At 42.6% G+C, this 21,509-nt stretch overlaps 1 protein-coding gene across 1 annotated transcript; it reads right to left on the bottom strand.

Moving 5' to 3' along the window:
- Nucleotides 1-263: 263 nt before the first annotated feature.
- On the bottom strand, nt 264-20,929 carry TEX29 (testis expressed 29). Its single transcript, XM_048855328.2, has 5 exons — nt 20,567-20,929; nt 13,250-13,360; nt 6,924-6,993; nt 1,807-1,925; nt 264-812 (listed from the first exon to the last, which is right to left on the bottom strand). Exons 1-5 carry the CDS (start codon nt 20,634-20,636, stop codon nt 802-804), a joined length of 381 nt encoding a protein of 126 aa, XP_048711285.2. The 5' UTR covers nt 20,637-20,929; the 3' UTR covers nt 264-801.
- Nucleotides 20,930-21,509: the final 580 nt, after the last annotated feature.

Genomic DNA, 21,509 nt, shown 5'->3' with positions numbered 1-21,509 from the left:
GTGTGTGTGTGTGTGTGTGTGTGTGTGTGTGTGTGTGTGTGTGTGTGTGTGTGTGTGTGTGTGTGTGTGTGTGTCTTAAACCACTGTTGAGCCAAAACCAAACAACAAATTGACTGTTCTCCACAAGGAAGAAATTTAGTATCAGCAAGAGACTTTTAAAACCCACCTTTTGCCCTCTGAAAGACTTTGCTGAACGGAAATGAAAACATTTCCAAAATGAAAAATCACTCATCTCTTGATTTCCATTCATTTTAATGGTGCTTTTTCTGTCTCTACACGTGTGTGTTCAAGGAATACTTAAAAGGATGATTTTTGTAGTAAAATCAGGCCAGAGTCACAATGCCCCCCAAACCACAGAGAAATTGGTTTAATATTGTAACAGTAAAGTGCAGGTTCTAGTGGCCATCTGAACACCACTGAGCCCAATAACTCCTAGTTAAGGGCCTGGTCCAAACCCCACTGAAGTCAACACACAACGACAACCAATTTTGGAAGTTTTGCTTTAAAAACTCTTTCATACAGGGAATTACTCCTAATTGACCAAGAAACACTTTCCAAAAGTCTCTCTCCTCTATGGCCAGTTATGACTTGTTAAATAAAGTATATAATGAAATATTTAAAAAAAATTTATTGTTGTAAGGAATATTTTAGGAGGGCTCTAATGAGTGTTATACCATACGATACACTGCGCAAAATGGAGGAATGTACAATACCACAACTCCATACGGCAATTGGATCTTTTTTTCTTTTTTCTTATTCCAGTTCTTCCAGTACCATCTTTCATTCATCTTTGCCAGCATTTTAACTTTCACCTTATGCAAAAAGATTGCATTATAAAAATAGCAATAGCCTTATTACTCACTTCAGCTTGCAATAGTTAAACATACAGTAGGTAATCTTTTAAACTCAGCTTGATGCTTATGTAATGCAAGAGTTTAGCCACAGAAGATATACAGCATGGGCAGTGGCAATATGAGCTTCACCACAAATCCCCTTTGAGCAACATACAGGGACCACTTCTAGGTGAAAGAGAGAAGCTCAGTCTCTGTGTCAGTTCAAATTAAATAATGCTTGACTGGCATGGGAAGCTATGCAAGCGTTGCCCTAGTGACATCATTGAAACTGTCCATGAAGCTTTGTCAGTTAGTGCCAAGTCTGACAATGTGTTTTGGTGACAGTCACTTGACTGAGAACAAACTCATTTCAAGCAATGAGCAATTGGAATTTCTCAGCTGTTTGGTGGTTCAGAAGTGAAAGTTTTAAAAAGAACAGGCCTCCCCCAGGGAAAGATCAAGACCCTATGGCACCACAGTAGTGGACTGTGATGTCCGTTGCTGACAATATGGCACCTTTGAGAGCACTAAATTAAAATTAAAAAAAAAAAAAATTAACAGTCACTGCCACAGCCCAGCCACAGGAAAGTTGAAATGCAGCCATAATATTTGTTATGATTTTACAGACTGGGCCCGTTTGGTGACCCAATGGTAATGCTGTGCACTAACCAGGAAACTTGGGTCAGTTCCCAGTTCTGGTCTTTTGCCCTCTAGGCTAGTCAGTACTAGAAGTGCTTCAGAGTCCGTGCTGCTAGAGGAGAGCTTCTAATTTAAGTGTTTGCAATGTAATGTGTTTCTCCAACTCTGTTCCCCTACCCTCCTTTCCATTTGCCCCATCTCATGCTTTTACGTCTATCTAGCATTCTTCTATACATTGATTTCTTTTACTTTTCAAGCAGCACTACCGCACAACATGCAAAGAGAGTGCCTAGGAACATTCATTATACTTAGTGTAATAAAAATATGGCCTTACTTTTTGAATCATCAGAGCTAATTTTTCCTTCCTGTTGTTGCTCCTTGTCTTCTTCATTAAAATAAGTAGCAGTGGGATATAGTTCTGGCACATTTCTTCTCCTCTTCTCTACCAGAAAGCTAAATGAAATGATTTCCTGATTTAATTGTTGTAGCACTGTTAGTTTAACAGCACACTTCAGACTATGCGCAGGGAGAGAAAGGAGCATTATCTCTTACTTAGGGCATGGGATTTTGAACCAGGAATGCTGACATTCTAATTCTGCCTCAGAAACAACTCCCTCTGGGGTCCTGAGCAAGTCATTGTTTCCGGGTCTGTGGAGGAGGGAGTGTGATTATACTAACTGCTCTACTTCACAGGGATGGAAGGAGGATTAGCAATTCATATTTATAGAGTGCTTTGAAGATGAACAGTGCAAAGTATTACCACCACCCTGTGTCAGTGTGGTACTGCACAAGGTGAGACTCCTCTTTTTCTGCAACACAATGCCCAGGCCTTGAGACAATGCCCCAATTCACCTCCCTGCCTTGAGTCTGGCTTAACTGGTAATACAAAACCAGAAACATAACATACATCTCCCTGAGCATGGCTGTCCCTAAGGTTTCAATCTCCCCAGTCCTAGCCCCCTAGATTCCTCCCTCCAGAAAAGACTCCACCTACCTTTATTCCAGGTGGAGTTAATGAACTACATCGGCCACAAGTATTTATCAGCACGACTTCAGCATCTTTAGGCAGGTTTCTAACCCCAACTAAGAGGCTGGGCAAAATAATAGCCCTGCCACAAGGATGTTCTGACTACATGGAGAGCACACTCATAATATGGGTATCACGGGAGGTACGTAAAGATGTATGTTTAGTTTTTGTACAAGTGTTTGTAATGGATAAAGATTCCCTCTAGTAATTATGGTTCTGGATGAAGGCAAAGAGGCGTTGGTTAGAGCAGCGGTTTTCAAACTTTTCTTCTGACCCAGTTGAAGAAAATTGTTGATGCCTGTGACCCAACAGAGCTGGGGATGAGGGGTTTGGAGTGTGGGAGGGGCTCAGGGCTGGGGCAGAGGGTTGGCGTGCAGGGGTGAGAGCTGTGGGGTGGGGCTGGGGATGAGGAGTTTGGGGTGCAGGAGGGGGCTCTGGGTTGGGGGGGAGGGGCTCAGGGCTGGAGCAGGAGGTTGGGGCACAGACTTATCTCAGGCAGCTCCCAGTCAGCGGCGCAGTGGGGGTGCTAAGGCAGGCTTCCTGCCTGTCCTGGTGCCCTGGAAGCAGCCAGCAGCAAGTCCAGCTCCTAGGCGGACACGCACAAGTGCTCTGTGTGGCTCTCACCTGCAGTTACCCCCGTCCCCTAGCTCCCATTGGCTGAGAACCAGCCAATGGGAGTGTGGAGCCAGTGCTCGGGGTGGGGGCAGCACGTGGATCCCCATGGCCCCCCCCACACACACACACACACCCCTAGGATCTGGACCTGATGCTGGCCACTTCCAGGGCGCAGTGCAGTGTCAGAACAGGTAGGGACTAGCCTGCCTTAGCCGGGCAGCACCGCCTACGGGACTGAGCCGCTGCGACCCAGTGCCTTACATTCCGCGACCCAGTACTGGGTCACGGCCCACAGTCTGAAAACCACTGGGTTAAAAACTCTGTGTTGCTTTAATTCCCTGCTTTTCCTCCTGAAGAGCCTTTCTGGTTGGGAAAGTTTTCGCAGGTGGAAAAGAAAAAGGAACCTTAGGGCACGTCTACACTAGCAGAGTGACAGAGCCGGCAGTTACAGCGCTGCTCAGAGACCGCAGAAGGGAAACCGCTGTTGTGGTTCACTGACAGCTGCCTGCGCAATAGCGTGTTCACACTTGCGGCACTTGCAGCGTATTCGGAGCGGCGCACTCTGGGCAGCTATCCCACAGAGCACCTCTTTCTTTTTTGCCGCTAAGACTTGTGGGAAAGCGGAGGAGGTCGTGGGGCATCCTGGGTCCAGTCCCAATGCCCTGTGATGCATTGCTTCGCATCCCATCAATCCCTGTGCTTCTGTCCGCATTTGGCGCCATCTTTCAACGGTTTGTGTACTGCGCACCCTGCAGGAATGGATCCTGCACTGCTGACCCATATGCTGCTCACTCTGACCAACACGTCACGAGTGGCAGTGGAGTTATTCCTTAAACTACAAAGGCAAGAGGAGTGTGACATTGATCTCGCCACGCATAGTAGCTATGGCACAAGATTGCTTGTGGCATTCACTGAGGTGCTGACCAGAGTGGAATGCTGCTTTTGGGCTCGGGAAACAAGCAGAGTGATGGGATCACATAGTGATGCACATCTAGGATGACGAGCAGTGGCTGAAGAACTTTTGCATGAGGAAAGCCACATTCATGGGACTGTGTGATGAGCTCTCCCCAGCCCTGCAGCGCAAGGACACGACAACGAGAGCTGCCCTGTCGTTGGAGAAGCACGTGGCGATTGCACTGTGGAAGCTGGCTACTCCAGACTGCTACCAATCGGTCGCTAACCAGTTCAGAGTGGGAAAGTCGATCATTGGAGTCGTGTTGATGGAAGTGTGCAGAGCCATTAATCGCATCCTGCTCCGAAAGACCATGACTCTGGGCAACGTGTGTGACGTTGTGGATAGCTTTGCACAAATGGGCTTCCCTAACTGCAGAGGAGCGATAGATGGCACGCACAGTCCAATTCTGGCACTGGACCACCTAGCCACCGAGTACATTAATCACAAGGGGTATTTCTCAATGGTTCTCCAGGAGCTTATTAGCTGAATAACCTAGCAGTTTGTATATACCAGTGGTACTCAAAGCCGGTCCACAGCTTGTTCAAGGGAAAGTCCCTGGAGGGCCAGACCAGTTTGTTTACTTGCCGCATCCACAGGTTCGACCGATCACGGCTCCCATTGGCCACGGTTTGCTGGTCCAGGCCAATGGGGGCTGCGGGAAGGGCAGCCAGCACGTCCCGCGGCCCGCACCGCTTCCCGTGGCCCCCATTGGCCTGGAGCGGCGAACCGCGACCAGCCGAACCTAGTTCGGCCTTTCTGATTAAGGATCCCTACACGTGACCATAGTAAGGTCTAAAGCATGAGGAACAACACAGAAACCTTCAGGCAGGATCTTGGTCCAGTGTCCTTCTAGTATAAGATCCCTCGGGGACATTACATCAGTGGGGAATCAACCACAGTGGAGCCTTGCTCCACCATACCTCCTCTCTTCCCCACTGCCTTCCCACTCCCTGTCCCCAAGATACCCTTCTCAACCTCCCATGCCAGGTGGTGCTGCTCTGGTGTAGGAAGCGAGGAAGTCATCTCCACTAGCTTTACACTAGTGGAGACTTCCCCTACCCAGCAGGAATTCTGGATCATGCTCCACCTGTTTAAAAAATCAAGTGAATGTGACAGACCAGCAAATCCAGCCATCTGTGTTACTATTCCCAGTGAAGAACTTGTATGGAAGAGGGGAATATTGACAAAAAAGAAAGCTCTTTGCCATCCACCCACTGAACATGGCAGAGAGTATTTTCCTCAGTATATTCACAGAAAAATCCTCTTTTAGAACTTATCAGAGAAGCTACCTGAGAGGTTGGCATTTTTTGAATGAATGGGGGAGAATACTATATAAGGCTCTCAACTGGTTGATGTTCATTCTTCTTAAAAATGTGATCAGTCCCTTTAGGTTAGAATTCATGACAATGCTCCGCTTCTCTTAACAGTGAGAAGGCTGTAGATGCCACTGCAAAAGAAGACAATGGGGCAAGAGGAGGGGCCCTTCCTGCAAAAGCATTCCCCAGAATAAATGGAATTACCAAAAGTGTTTCATTATTTTAGATCATTCCATTGTATTTATGTTTCTTCTCTTTTGATACTTGAGTCCTTAATTGTCTAATTTTCTACCCTTCCAACTTGAGGCACCGAGTGATAATGATATGTTTTGCCTTAATGGATCAAATGAACCTTAGGTACCAAATCATATCATTTCCTACACACTAGCTGCATCAAAAATAATTCTAAAAACATCAGGGAGTTGTTTGATTCTTTTTTCTTTACCCTTCTCTGTTCCTAGATTATAATTAATGAAGCTGCAGGCAATCTGTCAGAAAACCAAGGTTAAGTGAGTTGGCCGATAGAGCCACTAACAATTCAAGGCCGATTTGCTTGCGTGAGCCAAATAACGCAAGTGACATCTTGATAAGTGATCGGGTTTAACAAAATATTCTAGATGCTTACAAAGCTTTTGATGAGGTGACAGCTTTGTTGAAAAGTCTCTTAATGCCCTTTCTAAACAGAAGAAATTGGTTATTTATTACAGACCCTATGTGTACTATATTTCTAGGTTTTATATCGAGTAAACAAGTTTAAAAGTATTGAAGTTTGATGTTACACTTACCTAACAGGTACAGGGCTCTCTAAATTTAAATTCACACTTCTTGGAGCACAGCCTTCTCCTTCTCCACAGCTTTCTATCTAGGTACTCATATGGCCCACATCACCATAACATCTTAGTCCCTCACAAACATTACAGGGACATAAATGTCTCCTCACTCCTGTTAGGTAAGGTACAAATGGAGAACTTCACATGGAGACGTAAAGTTACTTGTCACACCACAAGACAATGGCAGCACTGTGCACAAAACCCTGATCCTCTAAGTCCCGGTCCAGTGTTTTTACCATCCTTTCCCACCCTAAAATGTCAGCCAGCAATAGGCCACTAAACATGTGGATTTAAAAAAAAAAAAAGAGGGATTTAACCCAGACTTCCTTAATGCCACAAGTCTTCTAGATATGATTAAGTATCTATCATTTCTCTCAATCCTTCCTTAAGTGGTATGGAGTTGTAATCAACCTCTGTCACCCTTTCTTCAGGACTGAGAGGAGTTAGTCTCAATGAATCACCATCAAGCTTACATCGCAGATTAAGGTGTTCAAAATAGTTTTTTCATGGCTCATACTATAGATAACTCTCTGAAACACAGAAGTGTTCACTGAACATTCCCTGGGCGACTAACAGACTTGCCTGTAAATCAAATGACTCAGCATCTGGCAAAATTCCCATGTATTTTGAATCAAGTCATGGGGCATTTTCATTTTATATTGTCTGAGTGAAACAATTAAATTGATTTTATAATATCAAAGTACTCACCTGTGGAATACAAATAAAATGAAGGATCCCATGATGAGTAGTATCAAGATGATGAACACTTGCATGTATGCTGAAAAATAATTGCATTTTAGTGTCATCTAAAGCTCTCACAGATTTTTTCTTCTTCTTCTTTAAATACTACTTGGGACAGCCTGCAGATTAAATACAGGAACAGTATGGAGAGTGCTGTACTAGCTGCATGCACTAATCTTTGAAAAGGCAGCAGCTTTTCACAGCCAGTATATGCTCTCCTTTGTAAGGTCTAAGACACTCAGCTGGTCTCAGAAGCTATTGTTTGGAGTCTGGATTTTTCTGCCGAATATTGATGCCATTAAACTAAGAATCCTGTTTAGTTTACTTTTTTAAGGGATTAGTCTTCACCTCTCTCCTTTGATTTGCAAATAAGACATGTAACAACTTCAAAATGCAACCAGTTTCTAAAGGAATTCCCCTTCATGCCTTTTCTCAGACATGTAGACATACAGTAGCCATTGATGGCAATGTGTTTGAATTCCCAAGGTATCACAATAAATGTATATACACTCACCCATAACCAATTTTTAATGAAATAGTTTATTCTGAACAGAAATCTGTTGGAAGTTAAAATTATTGTACAATTAGATATTCAAGGGAAAAGTTTCAATTTTGATGAATCAGCATTTTCCAACAAAAAATTGTTTTGTTGAAAATGTTCCAGTCAGCTCCAATAAGAAGGGGATGTGCCAGTTCAGCACATTCTCAGGAGGCCTACATTAGCAAGGCTTCTACTGAGTCCTGAACTCTGCCGCCCGCACCTCTAGGAAAAAATCCACAAGGTTATAGTGGCCCAGCTGCTACAGAGGAGCATAGATCCCTAGGTCACTGAAAATGAACAGGGAGAAGTAGAAAAGCTATTTTGCACAAAGTGCAGACCAAATTATCAGGATGAAGCACTGGAGCAAACACACATGGGCTTGTTTCACAAAGAGGAAGGGAAGGAGGAAGATAAAAGCATGTAAAAAACGAACAGTATGTAGGGGCAGAGAGCCTTCTAGTGCAAAGAACCTAGAAATGGAAAATTAGGTCAGCTAGTCCACCCCCCGCAGTTAATACAGGACCATCTCCAGCTCTATGCTTACTAACCTTTTGTCCAGTCTAGATTAAAATCTACCTAGTAAAAGTGATTCCACCACTCCCGTTATTTCACAGGCTAAATGATGTCACTATCAAGAAGTTTTTCTCAATTTGGATCCCAAGTGTCCCTTTTCTTAGTTACATTCCATTTCATTCCCCCTGTTTATCACACAGACTCCCTCTCCATTTTATTATTGAAAAAAAAAAAAAAATCCTCTCCCTTCTTGGTGTTAAACTTTTCTGTAGTATTTTCAGATTCCTCTCACACTTAGTTGTCACTTAGCCAAGCTATTCATATTTAGCTTGCTTAATCGTCCATGGTAAATCAATGCATCATCCCATTAAAAAGTTCATTATTGCCTCTCTGAATACCTTTGACCATTTTCCATCATTGTTTGCAGTGCTATTGTAGCCATGTTGGTCCCGGGATGTGAGGGAGACAAGGTGCATGAAGTAATATCTTTTATTGGAACTACTTTTGTTGGAAGATACAAGCTTTCAAGCTTCACAGAGCTCTTCTTTGGGCCAGTGTCACAGCTAAATATAAGGTGGGACAGATTGTTAAGCATAAAGGTGTTAACGTAAGTAGCAGAAGATCATGTAAAATGAAGTGGACGATTAACACCTTTGCAGGCATAGGACAAAGGAGGGTTAATAGGTTACAAATTCTTGAAATGAGCCATACAACCAGTTTCTCTGTTTAGTCCAGGATTTTTAGTAGCTAGCAGAGAGATGAATTTAAGTTCCATTCAGAGGTGTTGTGCGGGTTTCCTTTGAGGACGAGGACTGAGAGATCATATATAGTGATCACTTTGTGAAAAGTATTCGCTGTTGGGTAAAATAGGGCATTTTTGTCTTATTTTTCTGTGTGACTGCATTAGAGAGTGTAGCGATTGTCTGCTTTCAGACACATAGTTGTGGAAATTGATGTGCTGGATAAGGTACACCCTATGTTTTACAGGTATATGTAGGACCATGGATCTGGAAAGGTGTATTCTGGGGTTATTGATCATTGTAGCAGTGGAGATATGTCTACAGGTTTTGCATCTATTGTTCTTGTAGAGAACACTTTGAGTTGGTGTGTCCTGGTCTGTGGCAAGCTTGTGTCTGATGAGCTTTGAGAGGCTGGGAAGATTGTCTGAAGGCCAGAAGAGGGGGTTCAGGAAAAATTTCTTTCAGGATAGCATCCCCATCAAGTATGGGTTGAGGTTGTTTGATGATACCCTGTATGGGTTCCAATGTGGAGTGGTAGGTGACAACTAGGGGTGTGTGGTCAGAGGGAGATTTATTTCTGTATTGAAGCAAGTTCTCTCAGGGTATGTTGGTGATCTGGTCCATGATGCAGCACACCACATGGTGTGTAGGACCTATGGATCTTGAAAGGTGTGTTATGAGGGGCGTTGCTATTTGTAGCACTGGAGAGATGTTTGCAGGTTTTGCATCTGTTGTTCTGGCAGGGTCTGGTGCTGCTTTGAGTTTCTTTATGCGGAGCTTGTTTCTGGTGATGAAATTGGCATGGATGGGGGGGGGGGGTTGAAGACCAGAAGAGAGGGTTCAATAAAGAGGTCTTTCCAGATGGGGCACTAATCAATGGGTTATAATTGTTTGATGATCCCCCGTATGCATTCCAGTGTGAAGTGGTAGGTGACAATTAGGGTGTGCAGTTGTAGGTGGGTTTTTTTAAATATATTAAAGCAGGTTCTCTTGAGGTATGTTGGTGGCCCATTTCATGATGAGATCTCCTGCTGTGGTAAAGTGTGAGAAGATGAGATACTGCTGTGAGAAGATGAGATACTGGACTAGAAGGATCACTGGTCTGCCCCAGTATGGCTATTCTTATGTTTTAAGCTGTGTATTCCGCACTTTCACCTGTAGCATATTCTGTGGTATCTAAGTGCCTGGTTGTGGATAACAGATTTCTTGGTGTGTCTGAGGTAGTTACTGGATCTGTGGAGGTAGGTGTGGTGATCTGTGGGTTTCTTGTATATAGTTGTCTGAAAGGTTTCATCGTGAAGTTGATCTTGGTGTCAGGAAGTTGATGCTGGTGAGGGAGTGTTCCAGAGAGAGTCTGATAGATGGGTGGTGGTTGTTGAAGTTGCAATGGAAATCTTTGAGGGAATTTAGGTCTTCTGTCCAGAGGATGAAAAAACCATCTGCGTATCTTAGGTATATCATTGGTCCAGAAATTCTTCTTCAAGGTGGTCTGTGAAGAGGTTGGCATATCAGGGAGCCATCCTAGTACCCATGGCTGTTTCCAGGGTTTGGACAAAGTGTGTGTTGTTAAATGTAAAGTTGTTATGGCTGAGGATGAAATGGTTGAATTTGATGATGTGTTTGGGGTGGATGTCTGAGTGGGGTACATTGTCTTGTAGATATTTTTGGTGAGGGACACTGAAGTACAGGAAGGTGACATCCATGGTGGCAAGGCTAGTGTTCTGAAGGAGGTTGTGCTAGACATTAAACATACTACACTCAGAGACACTGATTTTATGGCTCATTACAACAATTTGTAACCTACTCCTCCTTTCTCCTATGACTGCAGAGCTGTTAATTGCCCACTTCATTTTATGTGATCTCAAGCAACATATGTTAACCTCTAATGCTTAACAATCTGTCCCACCTTGTATTTAGCTGTGATACTCTGATTAATATTTTCCAGACCTGAAGAAGAGCTTTGTGAAGCTGGTCTCTTCCACCAGCAGAAGCTGGTCCAATAAAAGATATTACCTCACCCCCCTTATCTCTCTCATACCTTTGACCATGTCTTTCTGATAACAAGGTCCTCATAACACAACATTCCAGGTCTCAGAGTCACGTAGAAACACACTGTATTACAGGAGTACAACCACCATAGAGGCAGAGGCTATTTTCAGCCCACTATCTCACACCTTTATGTCTTCTGGCATTAGTCATTTCAAGATTTTTCCCTCCCATTGAGTATGTGCTTCAAATTTTTTTCCTTACATTTTTGCAATCCTATTTTATGATTTTTCTGTCCGTGTTATTTTCTACCTATCTTGTCCATAACACTTCTCTCATTCCTAACATGCCATTTTCTAGTGCTGTGGTTTTAAGTAGAGGAAGCTGAAACCAGAGCTGAATTCTCAGAAATGCAAATAAATCTAAAAAATTCAGTGTACTAATTGCAGAATATAAGCCTAAACATAATGCTGAATGGGATGAAACAGCTATGGCCACAATCCTTAGTTCTTCTCCAAATTAGCAGATTTCTCAAAGATTAATAACAGGCATAATTTAGTATCTAGGATCTGACATGCGGGGATTTCTTATGTAATCTGGGATTGCAGTGTCTCCCTCAAAAATCATATATTGTGTCACACCTACAGTTAGGGAAAGCTGGCACACCACTACCTGTCAGCATAGATCCGTGGAGATCATTTTGTTGATAAATGGTATAGTCAATTGCTTGACCACACTTTGGTTCATTATACTCAAGAGACAAAATAACCAACGTCCATTAAATTTATTGCTATAAACCAGTAATAATGTAGTACAGGAAAAAGATTTATACCACACCAGTTTCCAGAAAGTCATCTTATACAGTGAAATTAATTCACCTTACACAGAAGGTGTATTCCCAAAGTTACACATTTCAGCTGGTATTTTTTATCTGATGATTTGACAAGTTATACATCTCTTTACACAGCTCTAAAATCCAACCTGTTTGTCACAGTTCCCTAACTTCTTGTTCTGTTCCTTCCCTACCTTGTACTAAGACATAGAACAAATGTATCTTGATTTTGACAAGTTTCCAATCTGCTTATGCCAAAGCTTACTTCAGTGAATGCAAGGCATTATAGGATACTTAGCACAAGAGACTAGGATTATAGTAAAGATATAGGACAATTTAGGCTATATAACTGCTATGTTATTTGTGCTTAATGCATACTATTGTATATATGGTACAGATAATGCATATTATTTTAGTACATATTGTGATAAAGTCCCAAGCCTGTATTGGTGGGTCCCGCGCTTTTGGGCGGTTTCAGTTGCCTCAGAAACTTGATAAGGCCCCAACCTGACCTCCCTTTCTCAGTGTAGCAGCAAGAGTCACAGCCTATTGAGTTACTTTCATCACCGGCCAGTATGGGAGACGGGAAGGGGGAATACCCTCCTTAGAGCTCAGTAGGCACAGTTCGGCTTCCTGCCTGGACCGAGTCCTGCTTCCCTTCTCCAGGGGATCTCTGTAGAGTATGGGGAGCAGGAGGGAACTCGGGCATGGCCTCTGCTCCGGGTTCCAGCCCAGGGACCCTAATGGTAGCAGCTGTTGGTGGCTTTCCCTTCACCACTGACGCTCCTTTGATTCCTAGGCCACTTCCCCCGTGGTCCCCTTTTCCTAGCTTCACCCTTACCTCAGGATTCAGCAATGCTTCTTCTCCTCCAGCTCCTTTCACTTCAGCCTCTTGGAAGGCACTAGAAGGAGAGCTTTTAAACAATGTAAGTGGGACCTTGATTGGTTCCACCTGTGTCCATTAGCCTAACGCCCTTAACTGATTAATTGGCATCAGGTGTCTTAATAGGCCTGCAGTAGCCTTTGTTTGCTTATCCAGGGAACAAGAGCCTGCTCATTCTGAAGGCTGATATACCTGCCTTCCAGCACTCTCTTATATTCTTCTGGTCTGAGTCTGTCACAATATATTATAGTCAAGGGGACACCTTTGCCAAATTAATATATGAAACAGTGGTAAAGGCCTTTATATGTGATTTCAAGTGTTTTACCAAACTGCATGAGCAACCATACATAATTAGCACAGCTAAAATTAATACACCTTGTAATACATGCAAAGCTTTAAATGCAACTTTTATTCAATGTGGGAAACCAGTATTTGAAGATCCCCATCATAGATAAGGTCATTCAAGGCTTGTTTTGCCTTGTGCATGTCATTGCCAATTCGAGTAATGTGCATGTATTTGTGATCTAGTAATATTTTTAAATTTAAAATAGGTGGATTAATATGCACATTAAAACAGGTAGGTAAGTTTCAACTACACGCTGATATTAACCAAGTCAACGGAAAGACTCTTGTTCATATCAGTGGGCCTTGGACAGGCTCATAACTTGCTCCCAAATCCTGCCGCCTGAGGAATGAGAGATTTGAGGAAAGTACACAAAAGTAGAGTTAAGGTCACTTTAAAATTACAAACAAGGTCTTGGATCTGGAGTATATCATATTGCTATTCTAAATACTTACATGGCACTGCTTTCCTGTAGCAAATTTGTTTATGGAAGCAACATCCTAATCCTGAACACTGGACTCTTGACACATTTTCGGAACATATTTCATAAAGAGGAAGCTCACAAACTACAAAAAAACAAAACGCTAAAAATAAAGCAACAGACTTAACATTAACTTTTAATGTAATTCCATTAAAAGTAGCATTTTTTCATTACACCATTAAAAGTGAAAATTTAGCTAAGATATAGAATAAATTAAAATTTATGAGCAAACAAAATAAGACAATATTCTTCAGTGGAGGGCTTCTGCCAGTGCCAGCCTGAGTACTCTGTACACTGAAGCAGAAGACAGGCACTGAATACAACAGAAATTTTGGAATTCAGTTTGTAATGTATAATTATTTCAAATTTAAACGTTCTCCAAGTTTAAATTATCCATATCATGGGATTTTCTTTTTTAAGATTTTAAGTGCATGTAATGAGAGAGAAATTTTTACTCCAACTTTGACAGAAAAGATAGATAATGAATATGTGATGTACTACAGGAGAAGATTAATAAGAAAGAAAGAAAGAAAGAAAGAACCGAGACATTTCCTGGTAAATGACATTTTCAATACATTCAACATTTGCAGTAAGAAGGTGTTGGTATTATAAAGTGGAAATGGGAAGTCAAAATCATTTTGACAAGGTAATAAAAATTCTGAAATAAAATTCAGACACATATACAGACACATCAAATGGACTACATGGGAAATACTTCATAATAGGATGGAAAAGAGCAAGTGGAATGCACCATAGGCACTTCCCAGCTGCAAAACAAGCACTAAAAAAAACACATATAAATTAAAACAAAGCAACATGCATCTCAATAGCAGTTTTATAATAAAACATAATTGGAAGCATCCATAGCCCAGAATCATGGATTTGCTCACATCTATCTGTTCATAATCATGGTGCATGATGGGAATTCGAAGTCCCGTTTTCAAATACCATTGTTGTTGCAGTCTTCCTCAAAAATATTTTTAAAATGATCCCATTTTAAAATGACCTTATGAAAGATATTTGTATGGTTGGTCATTAAATCAGTGTTGCTTCACACACACTGCAAATCGCACAAGAATTTAACATTAGCACATCGGCACTGCAAGGGTCCTGGAGAATCATGACGAAGCAGAAATAAAGCACAATTTTTAAATAAAAAGAAAAGGAGTACTTGTGGCACCTTAGAGACTAACCAATTTATTTGAGCATAAGCTTTTGTGAGCTACAGCTCACTTCACGAAAGCTTATGCTCAAATAAATTGGTTAGTCTCTAAGGTGCCACAAGTCCTCCTTTTCTTTTTGCGAATACAGACTAACACGGCTGTTACTCTGAAACCTGTCAATTTTTAAATAGTGGGGTGATTAACTATTGGAACAATTTACCAAGGGAAGTGGTGGATCCTCCATCACTTGAAACATTTAAATCAAGACTGGATATCTTTCTAAGAGATATGCTCTAGCTCAGCCAGAAGATATGGGCTAATTTTATTGCCTTTGAAAGACTGAATCCTGCTTAATTAAGCCTTGCTTTTACCTCTGAAACAGGCAACAGTAGCTGTGCAACTCCCTATAGCACCCTCCAACATGCCTAGAACCCTGGCTTCGGTGGATGAGAGGGTAATTTAGTTCATCTACCCATCCATTCAGTCTTTTCCCTTCCAACAAGAACCCCAATTATTGCTTCCCCTCTAAAATGTCTAGGTATTGTAATGACCCTTATCACCACAGTATCTTGATGTATCCATTCGAGATGATAGTTTTCAACGGAATATTGAAGCAGTTGCCATGTATGGCTTTTCAGTGACAATTGCTGGCACTAGGCTACCTAGGTTGCAGAGAGCCTGTCGAATTTCAGCAGACTTGGTCCTGAGTATCTGAGCACTACGGAGCTCTTCCATAGGCTAAAATCAAAAATTTTGAGGCAATCTGGCTAAACACTTCAAAGTGAGCTGTACTAACAGCCCAGATTATCTATCAGAGGAAAAGACTCAATAAGGAATCATAGTATATTTACCACAATATTTTGGGTTTTCTGTAATGTTCAGACCATTTTGTTGAACTCTATTTTCCAGCTGATTTACAAATATGCATAGCTTCCAAGGCCAGAAGGGACATTTGTGATCATCTATTCTAACTTCTTGTACAAACCAGGGCATAGCATTTCCCCAAAACGATTCCTAGAACATTTCTTTTAAAAAAACATCCAATCTTGATTTTAAAATTGCCAGTGAGGGAGAACCCACACAACACTTGGTAAGTTTTCCCAGAGTTAATTATTCTCACTCTTACAAATTTACACCTTATTTCCATTCTGAATTTGTCCAGCTTCAACTTCCAGCCATTGGATCATGTTATAACTTTCTCTGCCAGATTGAAGAGCTCCTTATCAAATATTTGTTCCCCATATAGGTATTTATCAACTGATCAAGTCACCCCTTAAAGTTCCCTTTGTTAGACTCAAGGAGCTCAATCTACCCAAAAAGTCACATTTACCTGCCTTGTTACATTTTAATGTGCTTGATTTCACCCAAGGCAGACTTATACTTAATAACCACCAGGGGGAGCTCCTCAACTATTTATAACATCTATGCAGCTGGCTAAAAGAGCCTGATTTACAATGTGCATAGGCAGATTTTAGGTGTGCTACACATTCCAAAATCAGAATATGCTTTACAACTTTCCAAATAATACACAGATTTGTTTTCTTTTTCTAAGTGATCATGATTTTTTTTAAAATGTAAAAGAATCAGCAATCAAAACAGACGAAGACCCCGATTTTTAAAAGTATGTAGGTCGGTGGTGGGCAACCTGCATGCGGCCCATCAAAGTAATCTGATTGCAGGCTGCGAGACATTTTGCCGACATTGACCGTCTGCAAATACGGCCCCCTGCAGCTCCAGTGGTCGCAGTTCACCGTTTCCGGCCAATGGGAGCTGAGGGAAGCGGCAGGTCGCAGGGATGTGCTGGCCACAGCTTCGCACAGCTCCCATTGGCCACGAACAGCAAACCGCGGCCACTGGGAGCTGCGGAGGACCGTGCCTGCGGACGGTCAACGTCAGCAAAATGTCTCGCAGTCCGCAAGCAGATTACCCTGATGGCCTGCATGCGGCCCGCAGGTTGCCCACCACTGATGTAGGTGTTGCTGTGCTAACATTACAATGTCTAACTGATTTAGGAGCCTACATCTCATTTTAAGAAGAAATTTATGCACTCAGGAGCCTAAATCCCATTAGACTCTTACATGCCTAAATCCCTTTTGAAAATGAGATTTAAGCCCCTAAATCAGTTAGGCCTTGAGACACTGAGTGCAGAGGCCGAAATACCTTTAAAACTCTGGGTCTAAGCGATTTCTTTAGGAGAATGTTTTACATGAGGGGGGTTGGCCTTTTGCCAGATTCTAGAGGGAGATGGGGAAGTGTCTGGAGTTCACAGTTTTCAAATGGCTTCATAAGGGGTGACATTACATAGCCCGCCTATGGCTCAGTTCTGCCACTTATCCATGAAGTTATATCTAACCTGTGAAAATATTTCCCACATCATACTCACAATATATATACAAAACCACGTTCACAGCAGATTTATCTGCAGGAGTCTACTGTATTGTGTTCCCCAGGGATCCACCTTAAAGTGCCAAATGAAGTTTCCTCACTTTACCACAATCACTCTAGGCAGTGGCCCCTAGGAAAAAGGTGAAGTTCCAGCTTGGTCTGGGGAAATTGAGCCTGGAACAAGGGCAGGGATAGGACTCACAGGCCAGGAGGAGACATGGGGAATGGAACACCCCTGGGGTGAGCATATGGGCTCAGTTGTGGGGAGATAATTACCCTCATCCCGCCCCAAGAGGGGGCAGGGTGCGCTTGCCCCAAGGGAGGGGCCAGGTTAAAAGAGTCTGGTCACTCTCAGATGGATGGGCTGGTGAGCGGGACCCTGGATTTGGGGCAAAAGGAACTGGGAACAAAGTGCTGCTATTGAGTCTTGGCTGGGGGACTTGGACACGATGTCCCAGGAAAGGGGACTGGAAAACTACGGTCTTTATGTGTTTACAGTGGGAGCTGGAGAATGGTTTTACTCCAGAGCTCTTGGGGAACATGTATATAATGGTTTTATATCAAACACTGAGAAACTATCATCCTTTTAAGGCCGAACCAAAGGGAACCAGAGGCTGGGTGCACTTTTTGTGCCATGGCCTGACGGTGGAAGGCGCCTGGGAGGGAATCACCCTAGGACAGCTCCCAAAACCCAAGAAAAAAAATGTTCATACGCATCTTAGGCACTTAGTTCTGGTTGTGCTTCCACCTTTGCAATCATTTCTTTTGCCAATACAGACCCCTCAGCTGCAGACATCTCCACTGCAGCATCTCCCTAGGGTCAGTCTTTCTCCGCTCCCATGCATTTCTATACAGCTGAGAGCTTGACTGCAGGCAGCAATGCCTGTAGTTAAGGTTGCTGGACATTTCCCATTATAAGATTCTGTTTTCAGTTGCTTGTAACTTTGTCAAACTTTAACCATGCAGGCTGAAATTTCCCATGCCGGGTGTCTGCAGAAGGCTGACTTTTTATTTATTTATGTTTTAAATCTGCAGCAAAAACAGTTCATCTGTTTCTAAGAACAAGGTTAGGAAAAAATAGAATGATTTTAAGACAGGCTTAAAACAATCTTACAACTTGTATAATGAGCAGGTCTAGCATCCCCATGCTTTGGAGAAGTAACTCAAAATTTGCCGGTGAGTGGGCCTTTATCAGGGATCTGCCTTTTGCCATCTCCCTGAAAATCTCAGGAGACTAGGATATGGAGCCTGTATGTAATTAGACTATATCCTAATGCATATCCACAAGGGGGTTAAATTAAGGTTACACATGTAACCTTAATTCTGGCATTTCTTAATTTTTGAGTGCTTGACTTTGGGTGGTGGCTTCTGTTGTTTCCAGCTACCTCACTACACATAAAACTTAACCTTTTTTTAAGGTAATTTTTTTTTGTATGTAATCCCTCAGCTGTTCAGCCCTCTTATTTATTCATTACTTCATCCTCAAACTTCTTACTCCATGGTAACTTCCCTTCAACTCACCACACCAAAAAATTTACATTCTACTAGCATGTACAGACAGAAACCTCAACCACCACATCACCAACTCGACCTCATAAATAGCATTGTGGCAAAAGTGTGAATGAAATGCATACTAAGAGTGATTAATGCAAATGCTTGATATGAAACTCTCCATAGAAAGGCTAGTCATAGGCCCTGTTTACACACAGAAATTACACTGGTTTAATTTAAACCTTGTATTTAAGCTCATTTAGTTAAACCATTACAAATCTCTATGTGCACATTTTTATTTCATTTAGGACTGAATTATTGTAGGTTAGCTAAGTTAGCATTAGCCAGGGTGTTATCTATGTAAGCACGTCCACACAGCCTTTTGCACCAGTTTAACTAAATCCATTTTAAATCACATCTCTAGTTAAACCATGGCAACTTTGCATGTAGACAAGCCCATAGAGGAGCCAGCGACAACAACCACTTCCAGACAGTGACCTAAGGGGATTGTGTGGGTTAAGCACTCTCTTGTCTGAACTGATAGTAGCAGAAGAGCTGGCTTCATTGCGCATTTGGGTATAATCAAGCCTGTGTGAGGAGTTCTCTATAGGAATGTCTACACTACCACTGGGAGTGAGCCTCCCAGCCTGGATAGACAGATACATCAGCTAGTGTACTAAAAATAGCCTGTCTACCCACTCCTAGCTGCAGTTTAGACACACCTGCGTTGCAGAGCAGCTGGACTGGAGAGAGGTGATTGCCTAGGGCCACCTAACTATTCCACATTTAGTGTAGAAAACATGAGTCCAAGGGCTAGTGCTGTTGGCCTAAGGAGGTTTCTCTGGTAAAAAGTGCAGGGAAAAGTCAAGAGATGAGAACAGACTTTGTGGGCACTGAGCAAAGAAGACACAGGGCCAAGGTGGGTCACAGAGATAGGGTTTGACAGAGTCAGGTTTTAGTTGGGCTTTCTGCAAGCAAAGTTGCCAGAGTTCAGTTTTGATGTTGTTTTGGCCACCTCTGTTCAATATAAATAGGACATTTTGTAAATCGGTGAATTACTCTAGAAGATACTCTGGGTCTGTAGCACCAGTTTCTCTCCTGGTGTGGCACTGATCCATCAAAATGTGTCACTGCTCAACAAAAGGGCAGCTAGCTTGTGTTCTCTCTGTGTGTGTACGTATGTATGTGGGGAGGGGGTATGTGTGTGTATATATATATACACACACACATACATACACGCCCCTTCTGAAAAGAACCTAGGTGTTCTGTTTGACCCTGAGCTTTCACACTTGCCAGGTTTATAAATTTGCTCATCACCTCTGAAACACTGTATGGGTAAATAAGGCCCATCTACACTGGGTTTTTTTGCAGCAGTGCAAATTCTAGTGCAGACACTGTACTGGAGGAAAAGAACGTGCACCAGTGTGGCTTACCTCAAGTATTAACAATAAGTAGACAGATCATGAAGTTAGTCCAAATACTTAAAAACACTCTTAAGGTACCCCAGTATCCTGACTAATCTTACATCTTGGCACATTATTGCCTAGAAAGTTATTACTTAGTGTATTGAAGTGCTCAAATAGTCTATGAAGTGGGCTTTCACTTCCTGTAAAAGACTGTTGTGCTTGAAGGTGTTAATCACAGCTAGCATGTGGCTCTTTGATCTATGGACAATCACAGACCTGTTTAAAGCTAAGCACCCCACTCATAGGAGGATCTCTGGAACCCCTTTCTGTGTAGTGAGGTAGCTGGAAACAAAAGAAGCCACCACCCAAAGCAATGGCCCACATGGCAAGGCCAAAGCAGGGCTAAACCATGAAGTGTGAGGCATTTTCCTGGGACTGGTTGCAAATGCATGAGCTAGGTGATTGTTAGGCAAGCTGTGTGTGAGAGAGGAGAAAACCAGCAGAAAGTGAGAGAAACAGTCTTGAGAGTGGCCCTGGGTGGGAAGCAGAGAGAGAAAGCGAGAGCGCGCTCTTTGGGCACAGAACTGACTGGAAATGCAGACCTGGGAATTTATAAGCAAGGAAACCGCCTGTTGCTGTCTGCTTCTACTGTGTTCAGGGAAACAGGCCTTTGTTCACTCTTCTTAAACAAACAGGATTAAACAAAAGAAATACTTGGCTAGTATCAATTTCTCCTCCTAATGGAAACTGTTCAGCCCTAGACCCAGATAATGGGTTACTGCTCGGGTGAAAGGGGCAACAATACATTTATTAGCAAAAACATACAAATTCAGCCCATCATCTTACCTGCAAATCCATGCCGCAGAAAATTTGTAGATCTTTTCTTTAACAAATGAGTGAAAGGTGCAGATTTCATTTTACTGCCTGAGTTAGGGGAAATTTTAACAAATGCTCATGGAAGACAGCATAGCATGAGGAAATACAGGTAAAAAATAAACCAGGGATTCAGCCCCGGTACTTGAAGCCTTTTTGTTGGCAACACTAAAGAGAAAAGTTTGTGGAAAGCCGTGAAGGCAGCTGACAGAGAGTTTTAGTCCAGTCTTCTGTATGGCAAATGAAAGCATTCAGAAAGTCAAAGAGAAGGACGTATTTGTGGGCAATTAAGCAGGCCGACAGAAATCTAGGGCTCACAGTCAGGCAGATCTTTTTTCTTTCCCACCCACTTCCTGCCTGCTGACGTGCTGCCTCCTTCCTTCCCACCCACAGCTGTGAGGAACCAGAGAATGTGACATCACAGCAGACTCCCTGTGTTGTCACACTCCTGGTTTGCCTGGGTAGCAGAAGGCTGGAGCATGATTCAGAAGAGGAATCGAGCAGGGAAAGGCAGACACAAGAGAACAGACTCCTCTGTCTTCAGAAGGAAACAAGGAGGCCAGTGTTCTGGAGCCAAACCTTTAATAAGGCGCTCCTTCCAAAACATTCCACCTCTGGCAATGACACAATATGTAGGGGCAGGATTTTATAATTGTACTAGGAGAATGAATGCATAATTTGATTTCATCCTGCCAGCCACCCTTTTTGAACAGCAGAAAGGAATGACCCTCTGGGACACTGGTAGAAATGCATCTGACAGACTGCCGGTGTCTGTACTGATGTTAAGGCAGGGACAGACCAGAACAATCCTTATGACTGATTATGGTCACCCTTTTGTTTTAGGATAAGTTATAAAGTCTACTATGGTTTCCTATATGTATTACAAATTAGGCACTCTAATTAAATATACATTTCT

This window comes from Caretta caretta, chromosome 1, assembly GCF_965140235.1.
Source record: "Caretta caretta isolate rCarCar2 chromosome 1, rCarCar1.hap1, whole genome shotgun sequence".
Classification (NCBI taxonomy): Eukaryota; Metazoa; Chordata; order Testudines; family Cheloniidae; genus Caretta; species Caretta caretta.
This window is presented reverse-complemented; position numbering and strand designations above follow the sequence as displayed.

Excerpts from the sequence above, each read along its gene's own strand:
- TEX29 (XM_048855328.2), bottom strand. The coding sequence starts at position 20,636 with ATGAAATCTGCACCTTTCACTCATTTGTTAAAGAAAAGATCTACAAAT. Across the intron at positions 13,361-20,566 it reads TCTGCGGCATGGATTTGCAG|TTTGTGAGCTTCCTCTTTAT; the intron begins GTAAGATGATGG and ends GTTTTTTTGTAG. Across the intron at positions 1,926-6,923 it reads ATTTTATTTGTATTCCACAG|CTTTCTGGTAGAGAAGAGGA; the intron begins GTGAGTACTTTG and ends CATTTCATTTAG.